Source organism: Phalacrocorax aristotelis, chromosome Z, assembly GCF_949628215.1.
Source record: "Phalacrocorax aristotelis chromosome Z, bGulAri2.1, whole genome shotgun sequence".
NCBI classification, from domain to species: Eukaryota; Metazoa; Chordata; class Aves; order Suliformes; family Phalacrocoracidae; genus Phalacrocorax; species Phalacrocorax aristotelis.
This window is the reverse complement of record NC_134311.1, coordinates 42,040,323-42,065,343: the sequence shown is the minus strand read 5'-3', so window position 1 is coordinate 42,065,343 and position 25,021 is coordinate 42,040,323. Positions and strand designations below refer to the sequence as shown.

General features: G+C 39.6%; 1 protein-coding gene across 1 annotated transcript in view; it reads left to right on the top strand.

Annotated features, from left to right (window-relative positions):
- TRPM3 (transient receptor potential cation channel subfamily M member 3) overlaps positions 1-25,021 on the top strand; it is a 452,616-nt gene that overhangs the window by 331,274 nt on the left and 96,321 nt on the right. The window contains exon 7 of the mRNA XM_075078767.1: positions 20,075-20,249. Coding sequence (XP_074934868.1) covers positions 20,075-20,249 — 175 coding nt within the window. The remainder of the gene's footprint in view (positions 1-20,074; positions 20,250-25,021) is intronic.

Sequence of the window (25,021 nt, the reverse complement as noted above, 5' to 3'; positions counted from 1 at the left end):
CTTTCCCCACCCCACCATCAGTGTCTGATCTGGAGCCTCCAAACCACTATTTGTGGCCATTTTCCCTTCATAGCACCTAGTCCCAGCAAAAAGAGTGTGGCTCTAACACCTTTTTAACAGCCCTGCAGATAGGTGTAGGCAGGTATTAAATTACTCCTTAGACTCCTTTTCAAAAGATTAAACAAGCCCAGCTGTCCCAAACTCCTATTCAGACATATGCTCCTGGCCACTATATACCTTGGCAGCTTTTCTCTGGATGCTTGCCAGTTTCTCCTCATCCTTCTTGAAGTGGACAGCCCAAACCTGAATCCAGTACTTCAGATGCAGCCCAACTAGCAAGAAACAGAATGAGCGTGGGATAAAAACTCACACTTGACACACAACTCTAATGTAGCACAAGGCATGGTTTGCCTTATGTACACTGAGAGCATGCTGTTGGATCACGTTCAAATGGTATCCACTGTAACCCTAGGTCCACGACATAAGGATCTAGTTATCCAATTAGAAAAAAAGCAAAAGTTTTACTCTGAGCAATTGAGTAATTTACAGTGTTGGAATCCTCTTCCAAGAATGAACACCGAAATATTGCAATTTATGCAGAATTTTCAAGTTTGGACTTCATTTTCCCAAATACCACACAAGCCCATATCGTCTTTGAGCCCTGAAAGAACTTTTAGTTTAAAAACATGGTCTGACTATCTTTATAAGGATAACTAAAAGTCATTAGGTATTCATCCTCAACAGATAGCCTGCCATGATATTGTAGACCTAGCATTTAATTATTCTTTTTCTAAAATTCTTGTGCATCCCTCAAACTCCTTTCATCTACATTATTCCTTGATTAAAGAAATTCTAAAGTCTTATGTTTCAACACTCGATTTTATTCAGAAGGAATAGGGATCAGCGTAGCCTCTAAAGTGTTGAGAATTTTTTTCTTTTCCAGAATCCCATACACAATACATTTCCTTCTCCCCTGATGCCTGGGAAGTCTTCCGCATAGTGTAGATTTTTCATCCTCATTGTAGCTGTTTTTTCCCAAATATTGTATACTTACATCCTCTTTCCAGTGGGTCACAATGATGCAAAGAAATGTTTCAAAAGAAACTATTTAAAATAACAGAGATGATAGAACAATTTTCACCAGAAACCTGGTAATGGCATTGGATTAGAAATCTATTAATATCTTATGATCTTGTAAAATGTGAAAGTGCAGCTTGTCTTTTTTTTCCCATCCTGGGAAAATACTAGCGGCCACTACAGAAAGAGAACTTAGTGTATTGCCAAACAGATGATGTGATCTATAAACAGAGAAAGGAAAGAAATGAAGCAACTAACTGCTAGAGATGACCTACTGAAAATTCTCCAATTATGACATTCCTAGACACTAACAAAGCATTTTTGTGAGGCGTGCTACAATGGCCTGGTCATTTGCTAAGATGCACATTGTTTCCACTTTTGCAGAACATTGCTGAGTAACACATTAGGTATATCAGTCTTGCCTCCAAACAGAAACACAAAAGAAGTCTGTCTACAAAAAGTGTGTTGGAAGTTACAAGTCATAAAATATTCATTCCTGCCACTCCACAGATGGTTAGATTAGAATAATCGCCAATGTAGCAGCTCAGCTAATAGGTCTGATCTGAGGACTGTTAATCACTTTCAGGCAAAGTCATTCCAATAGGTTGACGTAACATGGTTTTTCACCCATTTTGTGATTACCTGGAACAATGCTTTCTCATTACAGGTGTGGTCTAGAATTACTTCATATTACATAAAAAGACCCTTTACCAGTACTTAGGGAATCTTCAAAAATTCTACCTAAAGTTTCCCCCTTTTGGACCTGCACTCATGTTTGTATTTTTAAAATATTCAGTTCATTCCTCCTGTTTGCATTAAGACCTTCAGCTCATGTGGTATAGTTCTTGCTATTAACTGAATTGTTACTCCTAACTGAAATATTCTCAGATCCTTAAAGAGCTTACAGCATGATTGCCAAGCACTCCCATCACAAATGTCTACTACATGAATGATCTTACTGGAGCAGTGGAGAAAGACAAGGACATAAATTATTTATATACATAAGATGATCACACATCACCTATATAAAAGCTTTTAATTTTAATGAAATATGTTGTGAATTAATTAGGGATATTGTAAGTTTTTCTTTAGAAGAACATGTATAATTAACGGTCAGCTGAATGAGAATCTGGACACAACACATAGCATAGTGTAACGTAGCATAGCATAGCATAGCATGCACTTACAACATGTTCTTGTGTATGCATGCCTACTTTGGGAAACATACAATCTTTGTCTTGCATGTATCAACACATACATATCAGTAATAAAATTTGTGTTTGGCATGTGTTAGAAATGAGTAGTATGCTTTCAGTAGCAGTTAGAAGGGCAGAATAAGCTTTTGTGTGATATTTGCAAATCTGACAAATGGCCTGGAAAATATATTAATCATGTGCTAAAGACATTTTTCTTTTCAATCCAGACATCTTTCTTACACTGAATGTTTCATCTACCAAAAGATTTAAATCTTGGTCAGAATACTGCCAGAATTTTCGGTTCTCTGCAACTGTCTGACAGAGATTTTACATCCTTAAGATTTGCTTTGTAAATAGGTAAAGTCCAACCAGTGAGGCAGTGGTATTCAAATTGGGGTTAACAGCTACTGTCATAGTTTAAAATATAAAAAGATCTAATGTTTGCTCTAATGATTTAGAAGAGGCTCATTTACTTGTCAGCTTGGACTACTTAGATTTCTGCCATTTTATAGTATGAGACATAATCTCAGAGAAGCAAGGAGTAGTGATGAGGCAAAAGGACTTCATTATCATGAGGAATGAAGATAACAAAGATATATAATGACACCTAGACAGCAGGAATCCAGCCCTTGCTGATTAGGGGGAAGACATTTTTCACTATCAAAACTTTATTCTTTATAAAACTAGCTATGACCTTCTTCTTCAGGTACAGTTATGCAGAAAAAAAACAAATCCCTTTTTGAGATTTTTAACAATTTTTTCCAGAAGACCCCAAAATAAGGTAAAAATGAGCATATGTAACCAAAGGCATATTTGAAACCAGAACGTTAAGCTAGAAGCTGTAAAGGCAATGCATGTTTAATTGCAAGAAGACTGCTTAAAAAAATCAGAATGTTTTAAGTAGTTTGGTTTATTTTGTATCTTTTATAAACTCCTTTAACAAACACTCTTAGCCTTCTTGAAGCTTACAGATGCAGAAAATTGACAAAACTATTTCTTCTTCAAAGCCGAATGTGGGCTATAGATTAGAAAGGATTCATCTGCATGCAGTTGGCTAACCTTCTAAAACAGGCAGGCTCTGTCACAAGGCTCTGAAAAACAAGGTGTACATTTATGTTAAAGCTAAATATCCATCTATGTTAAAGCTAAATATCCATTTATGTCAAAGTTGGCACAACAGATGTATATAGTAAGCCTCAGTACTCCTTTTCATCTCCCACTCTCCTGCTGCAACACTAACACCTTAAGTGTTATCTCATTGTGCTTCACCTTCTCTGCACCGTGTGAAAACACTAGAAACATATGCTGTACTGCAGTTTTATTAATGGCTGGTGCCTTGCCCTCTTTCCTAGGAACTCTAGAGATCTCAGTGTTTTGCATTTTATTTCACTCAAAAAAGGGGAAAAAATCCCAAACAAATGTTTGTGTATTTTGTCCAAGAATCACTCTGCACTGCTCAGCCACTTCCACACATTGAAGCATGTTGCTGTTTCTTAGAAAGATTGCCACAGGTTGTGTAGATCCACCTTGTGATATTCTTAGTCTTCTTTTGATTAGGACATTTCTGGAAGAATCATCTCCTAGACCACATAGGACTTCATGTGGAACATGACTCTTCATTATCAATCTGCACTTGTTCTTATTTTAAATATGCTGTTTGGTGCTGCAGGTTTGCTGTTTGAAAACAGACAGACCACAGGCATCAGTAACTGTCTCCTTGTATTTAATCTTTCTTCTTTGTAGAGTTGGTGAATGTAGTTAAGTTTTGGTAGTCCTCTGAGAAAAAGTTACCTCTGAGTAAGGAATTGATGGATAAAGTTAGGTGATCTGATTGGGTAGAGAAGGCAATTCAGATAGGGTAATAAGTCAACTATATTTGTTCATGTGACCCGTGGACTTCCCTTTGTCATCCTATGCCTGAGAATATATGAAGGGGGCTGGGAAGGCAAAGGGACGTTCAACTGTCATCACCAGCATCTTCTCTGACCATTGCACCATCATCAAATGCATGGGAATTCTCATTTGTTTCAGATTTTTCCTTCATATTCTGTGCATCCCTAGATGCATTTTCATAACTACAGAGCTGGGAAGATGTAGGTACAGACTTCTTTCTAGGAAAGGAAGCCTGCTGCAAGTTTGACTTCTGTGAAATCTGAGTAAAACTTAGAACTGTTAGAAGCTTGGCTTATTTCATATTTTGTTAGGGATCAGAAGCTTGAGTCTTTTTCATCAAAAATGTTATGTTGGTGGATCAGGCACTGGAGACACTAATATCATCTCAGAAAGGGCTAAGAAAGCACATGCAGGTTAAAATTGTTCTTGAAGATAAATAGTTATTGATATTGATTGAGTGCAAGTGGATCCATAAATTCCTTTCATGGACTTGACTTTCAACAGATGAGTTTGTTGAAAACATGTGTTTTCGTATGATGGATATGCAAGGAAAAGTGTACATGTCATTTCAGTTCTATAATGTTTGGACATTCTATATTTATTGAATTAACTATTAAAAAAAAACCACAACAGAAAAAGGCATAAAACTAAGGAACAGAGATTATTTTAGGGTGAATTCTTTTTAGCAAAATTTCTGCTGTTCGGTGTCTCACCTGTTGTAGTTTTCTAGAACAGGTCAGAAATTTGGGATAATTTTTGAGATTACATAGTGTCCAATATGTTGACAAATATGCAAAATATGACAAGGAAAAGTTCCTCAATATGTAATTCAAGGCATTGTAAATGTTGATTATGTTACTGTGATAACTTTCTAAAGTGCTGGCTACAATATGTGGTAAAGGAAGATTAGACAGAATATGAAAATTACTGAATATGTAGTTGCTCTGAAGTCCCTTAGGCCGTTACCTACAGCTGATGAGCTACAAGAGTGAAACCAGCTAGGTCCTGTAGTACTTGCCTAATAAATAGTTGACTGCTAGTACCAATAGGGTAAGGTTTGACTGAAATACATGAAGGTTCTTCTGTGTCTCTTAGAACTTGAAGTGCCAACTTTGAACAATACATTGCCATCCTGTAGAAAGTAACCAAGTGGGTTGTTACTGGCTTGTGAGGCTCACAGAGGGTTTAGTCTCTTCCCATGTCTTGCCTGTTCTAAGAACTGTCTAAAATTTGTTCTTTTGCAGACACGGTTGAAAATCAAAAGAAGGCATCGCAAAATTTTCATCAGTTTTTCTTGTAACCATCCTTGATGTCCTTTGGTGAAGTTTTTAGTATTAGTCCTGGTGTCAGGTCCACAGATTTGTCTGTCAATGCCACATCTTGTAGGATGGCAGATACATCACTAGGTAGATCTAGACAGATGGGGTAGGAGCACTGAACAAATAAAAATGAGAGTGAAAGTACTGAGATGAGGCAGAAGAGAAAAGAGAACAGGCTGGGACAAATGAAACGGCATCGTACTCTTAGTAAAGAGGGGAATTAATAATAGAGGAGATGAAAGGGGATTATGGATTAGACACAAGGAGACAGAGAGGAAGGGAAAGTGTGATTGGGATACCAGAAAGGATATTAGAAAGCTGAGAACGCAGAATAGAAGTGACCATAACAAGGAAAAAAGGGAATGAACACAAACTACAAAGGAAGCAATAAAGCTGAACAAAATAAAATTTATAATAGTAATTTTAAAATATGGTTGGAAAGCATGTAAAAGAAAAAAGTGGTTGGAAAGCATGAAAAAGAAAAAAGAAATTATAGCAAATCAGATTCAATGAGCCAATGGCAGAAGAAAAGTAAAAAAATAAATTGAAAAGCAAGAATAATTCAAATGGTTGTGAGCTTTCCTTTATTAGTAGTGGGTTTGTGTCATTCTGTCACACATAATCCTTTAGTTCTCTGAACTTGAGAAAGATAGCAAATTTTCTTAGAATTTATTTTATTGTCTTACCAGGTCACTTTGATTTCTCTAGACATAGGGCATGTAATGAGCCTCTGAACAAGTGGAATTTCCACTTAATTTATGAAAATAGAAAACTGTTAAAGTTCAAAAGAGGTTAGAATTAGTTTGGGCTCCTTTTTTTTTTTTTTCTTTTTAATCTATAGGTTTCTCTGCTCTTATTACTGAACAGTCCTTTCAAGGACTAAAACAAATATCTCTCTTATCTTTGCCATGACTGGAATAAGTAGTAACTGGTTCTGCTCTGGGGGAGATACTGGAGATAAGGGGTGAGGAAAAGGGAGATCTGACTGTAAGAAATGAAACTGTGTGAAATTAAGTTTGAGCTTGTTGTGGCATCTGGGGGATGTTCCTGTCTCTCTGGATAATAAGACCCAGCATCCGTCTCCATCATCCTGTGAAGGCAAGCTACGTTGCCGTTTTTCCAGTCATGTTCACTTAGTAGTTAATAACGTAATTGTTGTGGTAAGTATACTGCAGCTGTGATTTGCCGAGCGGCAGGAAGCAGGTCCATTGTATATGCAGGTAATCTTATCTATTTGCTATTGATATTGATATTTGAGCCAAAATTCTTTCCTATGCATCAGGAGGTGTTTGCAAAAGGGCCTGAAGGCTGAAAACAATAGCCTGAAAAGAAGCAGCTGTAATGTTATTTCAGTGTAACCTGATAGGAAGGATCTGGATTATTTCAGGATGTTCTCTGTTATCACTTAGCCTTTCTGAGGCAGTTGGGACCATAGAGAGTACCACAGAGATGTCCAAAGGTGAAGCAGATATATGTGTGTGGGCAAACTTTTTAAAGACTGTTGTAAATCCAATAGCACTTTAAATCTATTTAAGCAGCACTTACCATGTGGTTAGACATACTTGTTAACAACCAAAGAGCAATATCTGTTGACTCTGTGTTACTGTAAGGCAAATATTAGCTCAGAAATTAAAAATTACTTTCCTCAAACTTTTAAGCTCATGCTGGGTGGACTTCCGCTTACTAAAATTCCAGACCATATTTAACTGTTTATTCATTCTGTGTAAGTACCTCTCACTAGGATATCCAAGTGCTATGCAAACACTTGGACCAAAATGCTTCTGAAAGCCACAGATTTTATGTGGTGTGTTTCTTTCAGCCTTTGCTGATGCAACACATTGCTGCATACTCTGCTAGTCCCATGAAATATAGCAGTGGCCTGCAAGTTGGACTGTTAAAACAATTCTTGAGCAAAGAACTTCCTTTGGTTTTCTTTAAGTTCCCAGAATCCCTAAGTTCCAACTTGAGTTTAAAGACACCATAAGCCTCAAACTCTGCAAAAAACTCAGAAAGAAATGGTATTTTGCCTTGTCTCAGATGTGAATGATTAATATTTATTAGCTGATCTCCACTCAAGAATCATAGTTCATCTCACAAATTTAGGTTAAATCTAAGATCAGATCTTATCAAAATGTAGTTCAAAAGTGTTGAAGCACTCGAACATTTTTGTTGAACTTAACGTTTTGTCAGTCTCCCATTGACAATTAAATAGGATTTTCCACTAAATGCCACTGATAAAAAATCCTTGCATTAAAAAGTCCTGAACCTCATGTCTTGAATAAATAGCCTGTACCTGGGAAACACGTCATCTGTTTGATGTGTGAAAATTAAGGATTTGTTACACTGGCACTTGCTTTAGGAGTAGAGGCCCACATGTGCAGGGTGATTTTGGTGTTTTTATTCTTAGCTAGTAGTATGACGTGTATAAATTTGTAATTACATAAATTTTTATTAATTTTTCATTTCAATTTAGTAAGTATTCATCCACATAGCATTCAAATGCAGCGTAGTCTTTTTTCAGTTGTTACACATCCAAAAGATTTGTAGCCAAACCAAGATGTACTGGTTAGAATTTACCAAATTAGAGTGAGTATCAAGATACTTATTGCTAATAAAGTTGTGGTAAATATGTTCAGAGTGCATTTGTGTTAAGATTATATAAACCTCTGAACCCAAGTTTTAACTTCAAGGCCAAGTTGGTAACAACTTGTATTTATGGAGTTTTTTGCCATTTTAAAAACTTGTATTTATGAAATTTCTTGGTTTGATCATCATATCATGTAGTTCTGTGTGAATGTATATGAGCAGTATCATATCTGTAAGGGTAGGGATTATTATATTCAGTATGCTAAAAGAAAGCATATTCCTACTTGTTTTCCCATGCTGGCCATTTTCCTTTACATTTACAGTTACAGTTGACTAAGGCTTAAGCCAGTTATCCACCACAACCGGGCCCTTAAATGATTAGGCTGCAGCCAGGGGTGGGATTGGGTCATACCTCAGAGCAACACAAATAGTTGCTGGCTAGCAAGAGCAGCAATTTGTCAGGTAAGAGAGAGGCACCAGCATAGGGCTTGTGAAACAATCCTGGAGCTGAGGGAGTTTTTAACTCCAGAGGTGCAGATAGCACAAAGTTCCTGAAGTTGTATGTGCAAAGGAAGCTGCGGTCCTGGTTAACAGGCACTTAGTTAAAAGACCAAAGGTCAGAGAGAAATTTTTCTTAATATCTTTGGGAAAATGTGGTGATTCGTTCCTTATAATAAAGGAGTACTTTCCATTAGCTGGAACAACATTTTAAAAAAAAAACAACCCAAAGATTTTCTCCATAAAGCAAACTAGAAACACAGGAAAATCTGGAAGAAACAGAGGTCCTCATTACATCAAATTGTACATGACAGGAAGGGTTTAAAATTATCTGGCTATGCATGCAAATTAATTTTACTTCTGCACATGGAAGGATATAAAGACTTCACTTTCAGGAAGCCTATGGGGCATTTGTGCTGAAGAGCCTGTGCAAAATGGTCTATATACATACCTTTGAGGGCAGAGTGCAAACACTTACAGGCACACTAACATGTATAGATGTGTTGATTTATATTTTTGGACTTCAATTTTATGACTGTATTTGTCAGTCACTAAGAAAGCATTAAGTTTACCCCTTACAAAGGCCATTGTCCTAAAAGAATTTTGCAGGTAGAAAGGTAGCTGTTGCCCATGAACGGTAGATCTTTTGCAGTACATATACAAGTTAGAGGTCTGAAATGAATATAAATCCTGTCATAGAATCTTTCTACTGTTAGAAGTCCATTATCTCATTATAGAATCATAGAATGCTTTGGGTTGGAAGAGACCTTTAGACGTTATCTAGTACAACCCCCCTGCACTGTGTAGGGACATCTTCAACTAGATCAGGTTGCTCAGAGCCCCATCCAACCTGACCTTGAGTGTTTCCAGGGATGGGGCCTCGAGAACCTCCCTGGTCAACCTGTGCCAGTGTTTCACCACCCTCACTATAAAAATTTTTTTCCTTATATACAGTCTAAATCTACCCTCCTTTAGTTTAAAACCATTACCCTTTGTCCTGTCACAACAGGCCTTGCTAAAGAGGTTACCCCCATCTTTGCTATAGCCCCCCTTTAAGTACTGGAAGGCCACAATAAGGTCTCCCCACAGCCTTCTCTTCTCCAGGCTGTACAACCCCAGCTCTCTCAGCCTGTCCTCATAGGAGAGGTGCTCCAGCCCTTGGATCATTTTTGTGGCCCTCCTCTAGACCCACTCCAACAGGCCCATGTCATTCCTGTGCCGAGGGCTCCAGAGCTGGACACAGTACTCCAGGTACTCACCTGGAGTACTCACTTCCCTAGACCTGCTGGACACACTTCTTTTGATGCAGCCCAGGATACAGTTGGCCTTCTGGGCTTCAAGTGCACATTGTCAGCTCATGTCCAGCTTTTCATCCCCCAGTACCCCGAAGTGCTTCTCTGCAGAGCTGCTCTCAGTCCCTTCATCCCCCAGCCCGTATTGATATTGGGGGTTGCCCGGACCCAGGTGCAGGACCCTGCACTTGGCCTTTTTGAACCTCATGAGGTTCTCACAGGCCCACCTCTCCAGCTTGTCCAGGTCTCTTTGGATGCCATCCCATCCTTCAGGCATGCCAACTGCACCACTCAGCTTGGTGTCATTTGCAAACTTGCTGAGGGTGCACATTATCTCACAGTCTATGTCATTGATGAAAAATATTGAACAGCACTGGTCCCATTACAGACCCGTGAGGGACACCACTTGTCACTGGTCTCCATTTGGATATCAAGCTGTTGACCACTACCCTCTGGATGCAACCATCCAACCAATTCCTTATCCACCAAACAGTTCACCCATCAAATCTGTATCTCCCCCATTTAGAAAGGAGGATGCTGGGGGGCACCGTGTCAAAGGCCTTACAGAAGTCCAGATAGATGACACCCATGGCTCTTCCCTTGTCCACTGATGTAGTCACTCCATCATAGAAGGTCATTATCTTGGTCAGGCAAGAGTTGCCCTTGGTGAAGCCATGCTGGCTGCCTCGAATCACCTCCCTGTCCTCCATGTGCTTTAGCATAGCTTCTAAGAGGATCTGTTCCATGATCTTCCCAGGCACAGAGGTGAGGCTGACAGGTTGGTAGTTCCCAGTGTCCTCTTTTCTACCCCTTTAAAAAATTAATGCAATGTTTCCCTTCTTCCAGTCTCTGGGGACTTCACCTGACTGCCATGCCTTTTCAAATATCATGGAGAGTGGCTTGGCAACTACATCAGCCAATTCCCTCAGGACTCTAGGATGCATCTCACAGCGTCCCTGAGACTTGTGTATGTTCAGGATCCTCAGGTGGTCGTGAACCTGATCTTCCCTTAAAGTGGGAGGGGCTTTACCTTCCTGGTCTCCATCTTGTGGTCCGTCAACTCAGGAGGAGTGAGGAGAGAGGCTACCAGTGAAGAATGAGGCAAAAACATTGTTGAGTACATCAACCTACTCCTCGTCTGTTGATACTAGGTTGCCATTCTTGTTCATCAGGAGGACTACGCCTTCTTTAACTACCCTTCTCATTATCCTTTGCATCCCTTGCCAAGTTTAGCTCCAGCTGTGCCTTGGTCCTCCTGACCCCATCCCTACACAACCGGGCAATGTCCCTATATTTTTCCAGGATACCTGTCCCTGCTTCCACTGTCTGTGCAGTTCCCTCTTGCACTTTAGTTGTCTCTTCCCTTCCTTGCCTGATTTCTTACACCTGGGGGCTGAGAGCTCTTGCACTGTATGGAACGCATCCTTAAAGATCTGCCAGCTCTGTTCTGTTCATAGAATCATAGAATTATTAAGGTTGGAAAAGACCTCTAGGATCATCAAATCCAACTACCAACCCAACACTACCATGTCTCCTAAACCATGCCCTGAACTGCCATGTCTACACATCTTTTAAACGCCTCCAGTGAACACAACCACCTCTCTGGGCAGCCTCTTCCAATGTCTGACCATTCTTTCAGGAAAGAAATTTTTCCCAATATCCAATATGAACCTCCCCTGATGCAGCTTGAGACCATTTCCTCTTGTTCTGTCGCTACTGACCTGGGGGAAGAGACCAACACCCACCTTGCTACGACCTCCTTTCAGGTAGTTGTAGAGAGTGATAAGGTCTCCCCTCAGCCTCCTCTTCTCCAGACTAAACAAACCCATTTCCCTCAACCTCTCCTCATAAGACTTGCTCTCCAGACCCTTCACTGGCTTTGTTGCCCTTCTCTGTGAGGACCATTTCCCAGGGGGTCCTGATGACTAACTCCTGAAGGGCTGGAATTTTGCTTTCTTAAAATTTAGGGTCCTGACTATACTCTTCACTTTTCCCATATCCCTCAGGAGTGTGAACTCCACCAATGCATGATCACTGCAGCCCAGGCTGCCTCCAGTCATGACATCACTGATGAGCTCACTTGCATTGGTGACCATCAGGTCCAGTACTGCATCCCCTCAAGTAGGGGAGTCTATTACCTGGCCTAAGAAGTTATCCTCAATGCATTCTAGGAATCTCCTGGATTGCCCTCAGCTTGCTGTGCCACTTTTCCAGCAGATGTCAGGGTGGTTGAAGTCCCCCAGTCGGACAAGGGCCTGTGAGTACAAAGCCTCCTGTAGCTGGAGTAAGAAGGCTTCATCAGTAGGCTCCCCTTGATTGGGCAGCCTGCAGTAGACACCAACCACAAGGGTCCCTTTGTTGCCTCGGTCTCTGATTCTTACCCATAAGCTTTTGACCTGCTCATGGTTATTCTTCAGGGACAGATCTTCACACTGTATCGATGATCTCAGACAAGCATGTCAGTCTGACTGCAAATGCACTGTGTGTAGGTCCATGGAGGCTTACTCCCCTCCACCCCTTGGGACAGTTTTGACTCACTGGGTATGTCCACAGTGACTCTGTCTTATGTGCACCATAAGCCTTAAGTCCTTCCATTGCATCCAGCTGCACGTTGTGTGGGAGATATGATATAGCTTTCCAGCTGTACACCGCTTCTGTGCCAACCATTGTACAGTAGCTTCTCCAGTGAGACAGCCATGGGCCCCAACATGCCAAACAAATCCAATTCTTGAGCCAAAATTTCCAAATTAAAATGAACATAGGGGAACCCACACCAACATGTCTGACCTGATAAAGGAGCAAAGGTGAACAGCAGGAAATCAGTTCAGATACACCTACTACCACCTAGTGTTAAGATGTAGAAATTAGAGACATTTCTTTCAGGTTTAGTGAAATATAGTCTCTCAGTTTTATTTGCACTGATCTCAGGGGTGAACTTAGAAATTGTACTTAACATACTGATAAGTCCCAGTTACTCTTATAAGCACACTTAAAAACACGAGTAGTAAATGCATTTTGTAGTAAATGAGGCATTTTATTCACTTGTTGGTCTATAAAAAACTGGGTAACTCATGTTTAGCTCTTCATAAAAAGAATTAGTAATAATTTATACCGTGGTTATAGATTATTTATAAATATACTCACAGTATAAAATATTCATGTTTTTCCAAGAACTGGGAAAACAAAGTAGGGCTTGTGCAAAGCATGGTAGATTTTTAAAAATCCCTTTTCACGCAGGACAGGTGTTATGCAGTTTCTCCTGGCTTCCATTTCTGAATTAATTCACTTCTTCTAGTTTACTGTTTTAACTTACATGTTCATGCACTACCACTGTGTCAAGAGAAAAATAGGATTATTTTTCTGTATAATAACATCAAGGGCTACAAGTTGCCACTGGTGCATATCAGGACAAATGTTCTGGTATGTATGTACCTTCCTGGAATCACAATTCCTGGAAAGTCTCTCACTGGCTGGCCACAAAGGCAATAACACAGTAATGAAGCTTTAGGTTCTGCTGCATAAATCTTTCGTACAATATTGCAGTCTAATTTACAATATTGCACCAACAATACCCACAATAGCTGACACTAGTGAAACATTTAGCCATCTAGTCTACCCTGAAAAATACTATGCTTACTGAGATGCTTCAAATACAAGTTTTGGTTTAGAAGTTAAGGTAGTGATAAGCCTCAGAGAACTAATTTTAACTCCCAGATCTTTGGTACTATTTCTTCTTCTTTTTAGATGAATCATTATATAAAATGAAAATAAAAACAGTTTTGTCTGTATTCTATTAATTCAGTTATGAGAGACGACCTGTCATTTTTGCACTTATAGCAGGAATGCTACAACTTCAATATGTGAGATGGAAACCTAACTAAATGAGAAATAGTAATATGCAAGTTTGTGTGAGATGTTTCACGTATACCTGCTCTTGAATACAAGCAGAATATTTCCTTTGAAAATCTGAGAAAAAGAAATCTCCTCTCTGGGTTATGAACTGCTTTCAATAATACAGAATAAAAATTCTGAGATCATTTTTAAGAAGGAAGACCTTTGATTTTGGGATCAGACCTTTACCATCTTGAAATGTGAGCATAGTTAACCAAGTGATAAACCTCACAGTGATAAACCTCACAGTGATAACACAATAATCTCAAGTCTACAGATACACTGCTAGACAAGACGGTTTCTCCATCTTCCAAAAGGAAAAAGGAAAAGATTTGCTGAAACTCAAGGTCATCCTAGAAATTCTGAAAAAACAACAAAACTGAGTAAATTTAAAAATAAATCCTGCATGTAACTATCAGATGGCTGGAAAACACCACAATTTTTCAGGTACTTAAAAATAATTACCTTGAATTTAAAAGAGGACGAGTCTTTCTCTACAAAGGATAGAAAAAAAAGCTGAGTAACATGTCATTTAGTGCCTTCTAAGAAACAGAAAAAAATATCTAGATCTGTGAAAATTAATTGGTCTTTTTCTGTTTTTGAAAAACACCACCAGTGATTGAGAGTCTTTCCTGAAAATTATAATAATGCATTGCCCTGTACTGAAAAGGGATATCTGCAGTTTCAGAATGGACAACAATTCAGTGGAGTGTATTACTGCTGCTCTCCTTCTAGTTCATAAAATGTGAAACACACAGTTTCTAAGGTTGTTTACTTTTAGAGTACTTGGTGAAAACAGCAGTGTTGCTGGAGATAGTCCAGCAAGATAAGTGCTATCTTTAGTTTTGCCCAGACTAGGGCAATTTCATGGTAAACCCCACAAAAAAACATCAAGGGAAAACTTCTTGCTTGTTGATTTATTGGACTGTCCTTTTTAACACTTGGCACAAAGTTCCCACCTTCTGGATGTGTGGTAGGAGACAGCAGCCCTGGTAATGTAGTCCAGTTTTTCATCAGCATGGTTTTGTTTCAGCATTCCCTCCATTCTGACAATCTCAACTCAGGCAAGAAACTCTTTTTATAATGATGATGTTCTTGGCTTTCTAAGGAATGTATTACCTTCAGGTTTAGCATCTCACCTCGCAGCCTGACGTTCTCCTTCTGAATGAAGTGGCTGAAACAAGAGGGTCTCTGTGTCTCTATCAGGCATATCCAGCCCCTTCTTTGCAGACTATCATGTAATGCGCGTGCACAAGAAGAAATAGTGCTCTTGCAGAGAATTTCTGATTCTTACATACCTAAGGAGATACAGAGATCTAAAAGGAACAATACTTCGATTACCTGTTAAAGAGAAGTCTATCAGCTACCTTTTTCCCAAAGTCAGAGGTTCTGTCTTATTAGCATCACATGCCAACATTTTTCAAATTGATCTGATGTTACAGTAAGACAAGGTATGGTCAGTTGTCAGTTTCAGAGATGCAAAATTGTTAGCAAGTGCAGTGGTAATATCTAATCAGGAATAGTTAGTCAATGTCTTCCTACCCACTGAATTTTTTCTACAGACCCTCTGCATTAATTTCCAAATTCCTAATATTTAGCAGCAAAGATGCATCCAGGATTTTTGGTATCAAACCATGTAAAATTTTAATTTAAATCTGCTCTGTGTTTTCCCTGAGAGTTATGGAGATGCAGACTTCTTTGGAATAAGGAGCTAAGCATTTATTCTGAAACAAATACAATGTCAGAAATAATTTAAATGTGATTGGGAACATCATAGAAAACTGAGAATGTGATAATTCCTATTTACCCTCTTTCTCAAATTTATGATACTCAAGCAGACATGACTTTTCTTTCCCATGTCTACGGACTTCCTTTCACACACTGTGGATACCATCACTGCTCAACAATTAATCATCATAAATCTCATAACATTAGGATTCAGACAGCTGTAGTCTAGAAAGCTTTCCTGAAAGCCAGAAGTGGTTGTAGTCTGAAGAAATAACAAAAAAGTATAATTAACTGGTCTTAAAATTATTACATCTAATTCCAGAAATTGACTTTTTAATTTTCCCTCTGAACTAAAGAAACAATATATTTTCCAAACCAAAATTATTTAAGAAGAACAATGCAAATAACAGGGAAAGAAAATTCTACCTGCAGACACTCAGGGAGGATTTTCAAAAGGAAAAGGAGATGTAGAAATCCACTTTGTGTTTTAAAGCTTTTCTTTTTCACAAAGAAATATACCAGAATAGTTGAAAGAGTTGCGTTTCAATCTGGAACTTAATTGTATGTCATAAATTAAGGTTCACATGAGCTTTTTTTTTTAATTCAAAGCTACAAAGTTTCATTAAACAGTGGATATGGAAAGAAGTTGCTTTGTTTTACTAGCCTCAAATTAGAAGATTGTTTTCATGCTGGATATATTTCTACAGGATCAGGGAACAGAAAAAATACCATCTGATTAACCATAGTGAAACACAACTGATTAGCTATAGTTTCACCATTGTGAAACATAACCTGCAGAGAACTGTTGTGTGCCATGCCTCTATTGTGATTATAGCAGTTTAAAAAATTAAAAAAAAAAAATAATGCAAGAGGAATTTTAGAAATGTTTTCAAATGACCAGTTCATTGGTCCAAAAAGGCAAAAATAGCTCAGCTGTATAGACTAACCACTATTATTTATATTAATAGAATTATGTAGCTGATCAATATCCAGCAGAATACACACAAACTTTCAGTAGGCTGAAGGAACCTGCTTTAGGAACAGTTTGAGATACATAAAATGACTGCATCTGTAATGATTATTGAGCATCATCACTCCAAACTCAGAAATTTTTCCCCTTTAGTCTTACTAGAAGGCTGTGAAGGTTCTACTCCTCTGATATCCAGAAAGCTTCTGAACTCCATCCAAAACTATTAATGGCCAATGTGCTGTATGTCGTGCGGAAAATCAGACATACTGTCTTTCACCCTTCAATTTGCTCAGTTAGGTGAGCCAAACTCACCTAATCTTGTCTAGTAAGATGGGGTCTTCATTCCCCATATACTCCTTTTGGAGTATATGCTCAGTTTTCCTCCATTTGTTCCAGTTTGTTCTTTTTGAACATGGGTGAGCATAGCTACAGTATTTTGCATAGAATTTCATGAGTGTCTTGCACAATGGCACTAATGTGCCTATATTTCCTACTGAAAATGCTTTGCTGTGTGTATTCCAGGATCACACGTGCCTTCTTCAAGGTCTTGCTACACCAAAGACTCAGTTTTCCTGTGATCAACTGGATCACATCTTTCTTTTTTCTAATATTCCCCCCTAATCAGCTCCCAGTTTACAGCAGAATTTATTAATGTCCAAGTAAATGATTTTGCGTCCTGCCCTGCAAACTTCCTCCATTTCTATTACTCATTCCTTAGTGTCACCCAGACCCAATTTGACTCATTACTGAAAATACTTCTTAACAGTATCTTATTAGCAGATGTCAGTACCAGTGTTTTGAAATCATTAATAATAATGATAGGATCAGGCTAAATTCTTCAAGAGACTCCAGTAGTAGTACAGTTCCACATACAACTCTACCCATTAATTAATTATATACTTTCAAATCTGTGCACTTATATTCAGCTTTGCTAGCAATTTCATATATGGGATTATAGCAAATACTTTACAAAAGACCACCTTTGGTAAATGTTAGCATCAGGCTTTTAAATACACCACTGCGGGGGTTTTTGCCCATAATGAAATAAAATGGGCCTACCAGTAAGTTTCCAGAGGAAAATACTACACTGCTGAAGAGAATTGTTGATATATGTAAGATTTCAGGAAGTTGTGGGCCTCCTAGTCAGATTTCATGTTAGATCTGCTCTGTGATCAGTTTTTTGAGCAAGGAGGACTGAAGCAAGAACAGTGAAGGGAAATCCTTATGTAGCTACCAAGAACTCCTATCTTAAAAATCTACCAGCAGAACTAAAAATGCTGGTAGTATTGGCTATACAGTGTGGTATAAAGAAAAGCTACACAAGAATAAGCAAGTACTGACAGAAAGTTCAAAAATCTTGGTAACATTACATTAGTCAGACAACTAGAAATTAAGTTATAAAATATCTCCTTCCAATTCTGTATTAAAATTTTAACAGAAGAGAGTCTCTCTGGATCTGCCCCATGTGATTATTTTGGGAAGTATCACACAGAAAAATGCTCTGCAGCAAGAATTTAATTTTTATTCATCTTCTGATAGTAACTGTCTTACAAAAACATTCTTGTACTGGACATAACTATAAACAACATTTTTTTTTGTTGCCTAGTAGCAAAGGAAAACCTGGACAGACTTTGACATGAGGTTCTCTGCTGCATGCTCAACTGCAACCAAATGTATTGATATGGGAATAAAATCATATTATTTGTAAGATTCTCATTAAAAATGGTTTTTATTGCTAACATCTAGGATGCACTTTTAAGGGATGCAATTTTAAGCATGCTTAAAATGAAAGTAAGTAAACAATGCAAATTTGCCAAACAAAATTCATCCTTAGCTTAAATCCCTTAAAGTTACTGGAAGTACCTGCAGGACAGGTTAACCAGCAGCTTATAATTCACTCTTAAGTAAAGTTCTTAATTTTCCTTCCTCATTTAACTGTGTTCCCCAAAACTGCTTTTCCACTAAGACCATTGAAAAGAACTTAACTACCAAAAGAACTTAATGATTACATAGAGTAGTAATTCAGGGAAGTCCTTAATATTAATACAAAAATTAGCCAGTGAGCTCTGTGCAAATCATTCTGTTAATCACCTTGTAATATTCTACCCTTTTTACTCTTTCATCAGCCTGGGTTTTATAACTCTGCTTATAGTTTTCTTAAATAAACACTGTGCACTTTCCTTAAGTTATATAATAAAAGAGCCGCAAACCGACAGTAGATACAGCCATAACAAGGCATGCTGAGAGTCTTTCTGGGAAACACAATGTTTGCTTGTGAAGTGGTTCAGGAGGTGCTTACAATATTTTGCTGGTGTATGTAAGAACTGGTTTTTTTTTTCTTTTTGGAAGGACAGTTCATTTTTTGACAGTAATTCAAATCCTTAAAAATTTTTGGGACTATCAAAAATCATTTGATTTGTGAATGTTTCTAGAGGATCTAACCAGATTTAATGTCCCAGTCTCACAGGCTTATCTTTGCTTCTGTGGACTGACCTCACTCTAAATGGAAACCTGAGGCAGTCACATTAAAACTTGTTGTTGCCTGGCCTCATGCAACTCTTACCAACCTGACTACTAACAGTTTGGGACACTCTCTTTATTTTTCAGTGAAATGTCAAAACTTTGTAAAGAATACATGTAGTTTTTCTTAGGAAGAGCTAGTTTAAAAGGAAGAAGTCTTTCTGGTGGCAAAAAATGCTAATAAAAAATTTTCAACTACTTCTACGCCTGAGTCCTTTCGAATGTCCCCAATCTCAACTGGTCAAGAAGTGACAACCATAAAAGCTTTTTCAGTCATGTTAACACCAGCCTGGTGTCTGCTTGCCTTTCCCTAAATCTGTAAGATTTTCCTGGCAAGGTCTGTGCTGCAGCTTTTGCAGAAGACTCCCATCTATTTATACTATAAGTATTGAAAATGAATATGTCTTTCCTCCAGTTCAACATTAGTACAGCTCTGTCTAGAGCAATGTCCCCAGTTTGGGGTCTGCAAATCAAGGAGTATGCTGCAAAATTTGGAGACCAACTAGAACTGGAAAACAAGTATTGCATTGACTTGTAACAGAATATGTTTAGTTTATCAAAGAGAAACTTAAAGGGCTATTCAGCTGCAACCTTAAAATGCATCTGATATAGCAACAAAAATATCTTATAGGGTATTTTAAAACAGCAAGCAAAGCTATTGAAAGAACTAGTGATTGGAAACTGACAGCATGCAAAATCTAGATTACAAGCAAGCTAAGTCAGAACAAAGTCAGAACTCTGAACATGTTAGGAAGAATTGTTGTAGCTTCTCTATGCTTTCAAACCAAGATTCCATCTTTTAAAAAATTCATGGTCTATTTCAACCATAAATATTGTATTTAAAACAGAAGGTAGTTCTAGAAAATCCTTTTTTATGCAGTGGAACCAACAAGATGACAACTCTAGTCCCTTCAGTCCTTAAAATCTATTATTTTCTAAATGCTGTTTTCCTCTGACGTAACACTGTACAGTCACTATGCAGTAATTTCAGTCTGATTTTTTTTTCTCTCTTCCGTTATGTTTTGTTTGCTTTGCTGGCTTTGCATTTTTCGTTCCTTTTCTTTTTTCTTTGTGGTTTTTTTTTGTTTCTATCTTTTACTCCAGGAATTGGTCAAGGGGTTCCAGTGGTGGCCCTCATTGTGGAAGGAGGTCCCAATGTTATCTCCATCGTTCTGGAGTACCTGCGAGACACTCCTCCTGTTCCCGTTGTGATATGTGATGGCAGTGGCCGGGCATCTGACATCCTTGCCTTTGGTCACAAATACTCTGAAGAAGGAGGGTAAGTAATTTCCAAGTCTGTGTTTTTTCTCCACCCACAGGTTCAATCTGGTGCTAAGAGAGAGCCCAGGGAATTATTAGCAATACAGTGCAAAAGCAATACCTTCCTCACATGGCTGTTTCCATCATTGATATGGGTGAAATATTGAAGGCACCCAGAAAAAAAAGGGAGGGAATTAAAGCAACACTAATGAAAGTCCATAGAATAACACAGAGGTGTAGAAACTTTATCATAGTTACTTGCCACTAACACGTAACACATTGACAAGTACAACGTATGCTGTCTTGCAGTTGCAGGTCAAGGGATTCAGTCCAAGGGCACAGGGAATTATTTTCACTGACTTAGATATTCTATGTCATTATACTATAGTGTACTGATGTCTTCACGCTACATTTATCCCTACATATTCATATAAGCTACTTTGCATTTACCTTGCCTACTGGGCATGATTATGCACACCTGCCTATATACACACATAACTGCTTGTGCACTGATCTGTGTTTGCACCATCCTGCTTTCCTTTACAGGCTCAAGGTGTGGCAAGGATAGTATTTAGCTTTTATTACAGATGATTCAAGTGTGGTTTTGCTGAATCAGGCTTTAAGCATGCTTTGCAAATTCCAAAGTGCATGTTATTACCGAATGCACAAATCTTTAATACTTTCTTCTTTTCTTCTACCCCCAAAAATATGTAAACAACCATAGAATCACAGGACAGTTGAGGTTGGAAGAAACCTCTGGACGTTGTCAGGTCCAACACCTGTGCTTAGGCAGGGCCACCTAGAGCCAGTTGCCCAGGACCATGTCCAGGCAGCTTTTGAATATCTCCAAGGATGTAGATTCCACAGCTTCCCTGGAAAATCTGTGCCAGTGCTCAGTTACACACACAGTGAAGAAAAAAAAAAAACTCCTGATGTTCAGAGGGAACCTCCTGTGTTCCAGCTTGTCCCCATTGCCTCTGACCCTGTCACTGGAAACCAGTGACTCCACCTTCTTTACACCCTCCCTTTGGGTATTTATATACATCAATGAGATCCTCTCTGAGCCTCCTCTGCTCCAGACTGAACAGTCCCAGCTTCCTCAGCCTTTTCTCGTATGTGAGGTGGTCCAGTCCTTCCATCCTCTTAGTGGTCTATCACTGGATGCTCGCCAGTATGCCCATGTCTCTGTTGTACTGGCAAACCCAGAACTGGACACAGGGCTCCAGGTGTGTATCACCAGTTCAGATGACAGGAAAGATCACCTATCTTGACCTGCTGGCAGCACTACTCCTCCTAATGCAGCCCAGGATACTGTTAGCCTTTATTGTTGCAATGGCACATTGCTAGCTCATGTTCAACTTGATGTCCACCAGGACCCCCAGGTCCTTTTCTGCCAAGCCTCTTTCCTGCTGAGAGCCCCTCAGCATCTACTGGTACATGGGGTTGTTCCTCCCCAGGTGAAGGACTTTGCACTTCCCCTTGATGAACTTCAGGGATTCTTGTCAGCCCACTTCTCCAGCCTGTCAAGGTACATCTGCCAGAGGGCAGCATGACCCTTCGGCATATCAGCTGCTCCTCCGAGTTTTATATCGTAAGCAAACTTGCACAGAGCACACTCAGTCCCATCTATCAGATCATTAATGATGATGTTGAGAAGGATTGGACACAGTATTGGTCCCTGGAATACAACACTAGTTGCTGGCCTCTGACTAGACCTTGTACCACTGACCATAACCCTCTGGGCCCAGCCATTCAGTCAGTTTTCAATTTACTTCAATGTCAGCCCCTCCAGCCCATATTTCAACAGCTTCTTTATGAGGATCTTATGGGAGATAGTGTCAAAGGCTTTATTAAAGTCTATGTAGACAATATCCACTGCTTGCCCCTCATATACCAAACCTATCATTTAATCACAGAAGGTGGTTAGGTTGTCAAGTATGACTTTCCCTTGGTGAATTCACGGTGTCTACTCCTGATCATCTTCCTGTCCTTTATGTGCCTGGATATGGTTTCCTGGATTAGATGCTGCATCACCTCCCCAGGATCAAAGGAAGGCTGACCAGCCTGTAGTACCCTGGGTCCTCTTTCTTGCTCTTCTTGAAGATAGGAGCGACCATTGCTTTGCTGTAGTCCTCAGGCAACTCTTCCAGTTGTCATGATTGTTAAAAGATTATGGGGTGGCCCTGCAATGATATCAGCAAGCTCCCTCACCATTCATGAGTGCACCCCATCAGGGTCTACGGACTTACATATGTACAGTTTGTTTAAGTATTCCCTGACCTGATCTCTTCTACCAAGTGTATGACTTCCTTCTTCCAGACTTTCCCCCCTGCTCTTTCGGGCCTTGGCTTAAAGAAGGCACCCAGTACTTCAGCCTTTTCCATGTCCTATGTCACCAGGTCCCCTTCCCCATTCTCTGAGATTGGAGGAGGAGATACCTGAATATTAACCAGATTTCTCAGAGGACTTTTCCCTCTGGGTCTTACCACACAGGACTCTTCCAAATAGACCACCTAAGAGGCCAAAGTCCGCTCTCATAGAGTAGTAGAATAGTTTGGGTTGGAAGGGACCTTTAAATGTCATCTAGTCCAACCCCCCTGCAATAAGCAAGGACATCTTCAACTAGATGGAGTTGCTCAGAGCCCTGTCCAACCTGACCTTGAATGTTTCCAGGGATGGAGCATTTACCACTTCTCTGGGCAACCTGTTCCAGTGTCTCACAACCCCCACTGTAAAAAATTTCTTCCTTATATACTAGTCTAAGTCTACCCTCTTTTAGTTTAAACCCATTGTCGTGGTTCAGCCTCAGTCAGCAACTAAACACCACGCAACCACTCACTTACTCTCCCCACCCCTCGGGAATAGGGGAGAGAACTGGAAGAGCAAAAGCAAAAAAAAACCAAAAACCAAAAAACTTTGGGTTGAGATAAGAACAGTGTAATAATTAGAATAAGATAATAATGATAATTATGATGATTATTATAGTAATAACAATGATGATAATATAACAAAAAGGAAAAGGGAAAAAGGGAAAAAAACAGAAACACAAACAATACAACCGCTCACCACCTGCCAGCCAACGCTGCCCATCCCTAAACCACGATTGTTGCCTCCCTACCCCAGCTAGCTCCTCCCAGTTAACATACTGGGCATGACGTTACGTGATATGGAATATCCCTTTGGCCAGTTTGAATCCACTCTCTTAGCTGTGCCCCCTCCCCTCCCAGCTTCTTGTGTACCTGGCAGAGCGTGGGAAGCTAGAAAAGTCCTTGACTACTACAAGCACTGCCCAGCAACAGCCAAAACATCTGTGTGTTATCTCAACATTGTTTTCATACTAAGTCCAAAGCACAGCACCATGCCAGCTGCAGTGAAGAAAATTAACTCTATCCCAGCTAAAACCATGACAGCATCCACCCCTTATTCCATATCATTTACATCATGCTCAGGTCCCATACTATCCAATACAATTTCAATAACCCCTACCCGCCTTCTCATCCTTTAACAGAATATACAGATTTCATTTATCATTCCCCTAGTCTACGGACCACCCCTGCAAAATGTCCATGAAATATCCATTGAGTTCGTTTAGTCCATGACTTTGGGTTCGTTCTATTGTACGATTCTTTCAGAGAGGGTGTGTGTGTGGTGTTGGATTGTCGCCTGCTGAAGTCAGTCCTCGTTCCATCACCGCTGCACTGTTAGTCCTTGTTCTATCACTGCTGCACTTCGCTTGGTTCATTGTTTATTAATTCGGGACATTCCCACGATGATACCATTGATATGGCATATGGCAACCATAGTAGTGATGACATACAACATTATATAGCAATTAACAGCATACCATTCAGTTCATTGGCTGTTTTCACCCAAAATCAAATCCCCTTGAGGTACATACCGGACTCCTCCATCCTCCCGCATCACCTACCAAGTGCACCCAGGTCCTCGAGCAAACACAATCCCACAAACGGGTTTGCCTTTGCCTGAGGCAGGAATAACCCAGACTGTTTTCCCCAACATAATTTTTACATGCACTACAGGGACTCTGTCCCCTTCCACAGTATGTAGGATTTCTGACTGGGCAAGGCCAGCTCGATTGGCACCTCTCCTCTTTGGCTCTTCTATCACTTGGGCCAGGAAGTTCTTGTCAATGCACTCCAGGATTACTCGTGCCCTTCTGTCTTGTCCCTCCAGCAGATATTGCAGTGGGCCTTACCCACTTGCTCTTCCTGGTCATGCAATTTATAGCAGACACCCACTACCATGTCACCCTTACCTATCTTCTCTTTAATCCCAATCCATAAATTCTCAGTTGGCTCACCATCTATCCCCAGGCAGAACTCCATGCACTCCAGCTGTTTGCACATAAAGAACAACTCTAACTCAGTCAGTTGCAAATAAGGTTACTGGCACCCAGGGTCAAGGGCTGCTTATCATGCTCATTAGAAAATGCTGGAGCTTTCTCAGGCCTGCATCCCTGTGGCTGCCCTTACCTCATCCTCACCTGGCAGTAATTCCACAATGATCATGGACCTTGTGTCCAGAAGCTCCTAAGCAGAACCCAGAGTCTGCTGTTCAGAGTATGAAGTAACAAATAAGGGAGGATTTAATATTTTGAAAACAAAACATAGAAGTGGAACCAAACCCCCTCAGATTCTAAGAGCTATTTCAGGTTTTTTGTGTAAGTATCTGCAGTAATCTTCTAATCAGGATTCACTGAAAAGGGACTAATTTTTGTGTGTGTTAGAATATGTGAAGATACGTATTCACATCTACAACAGTAATGTAAAT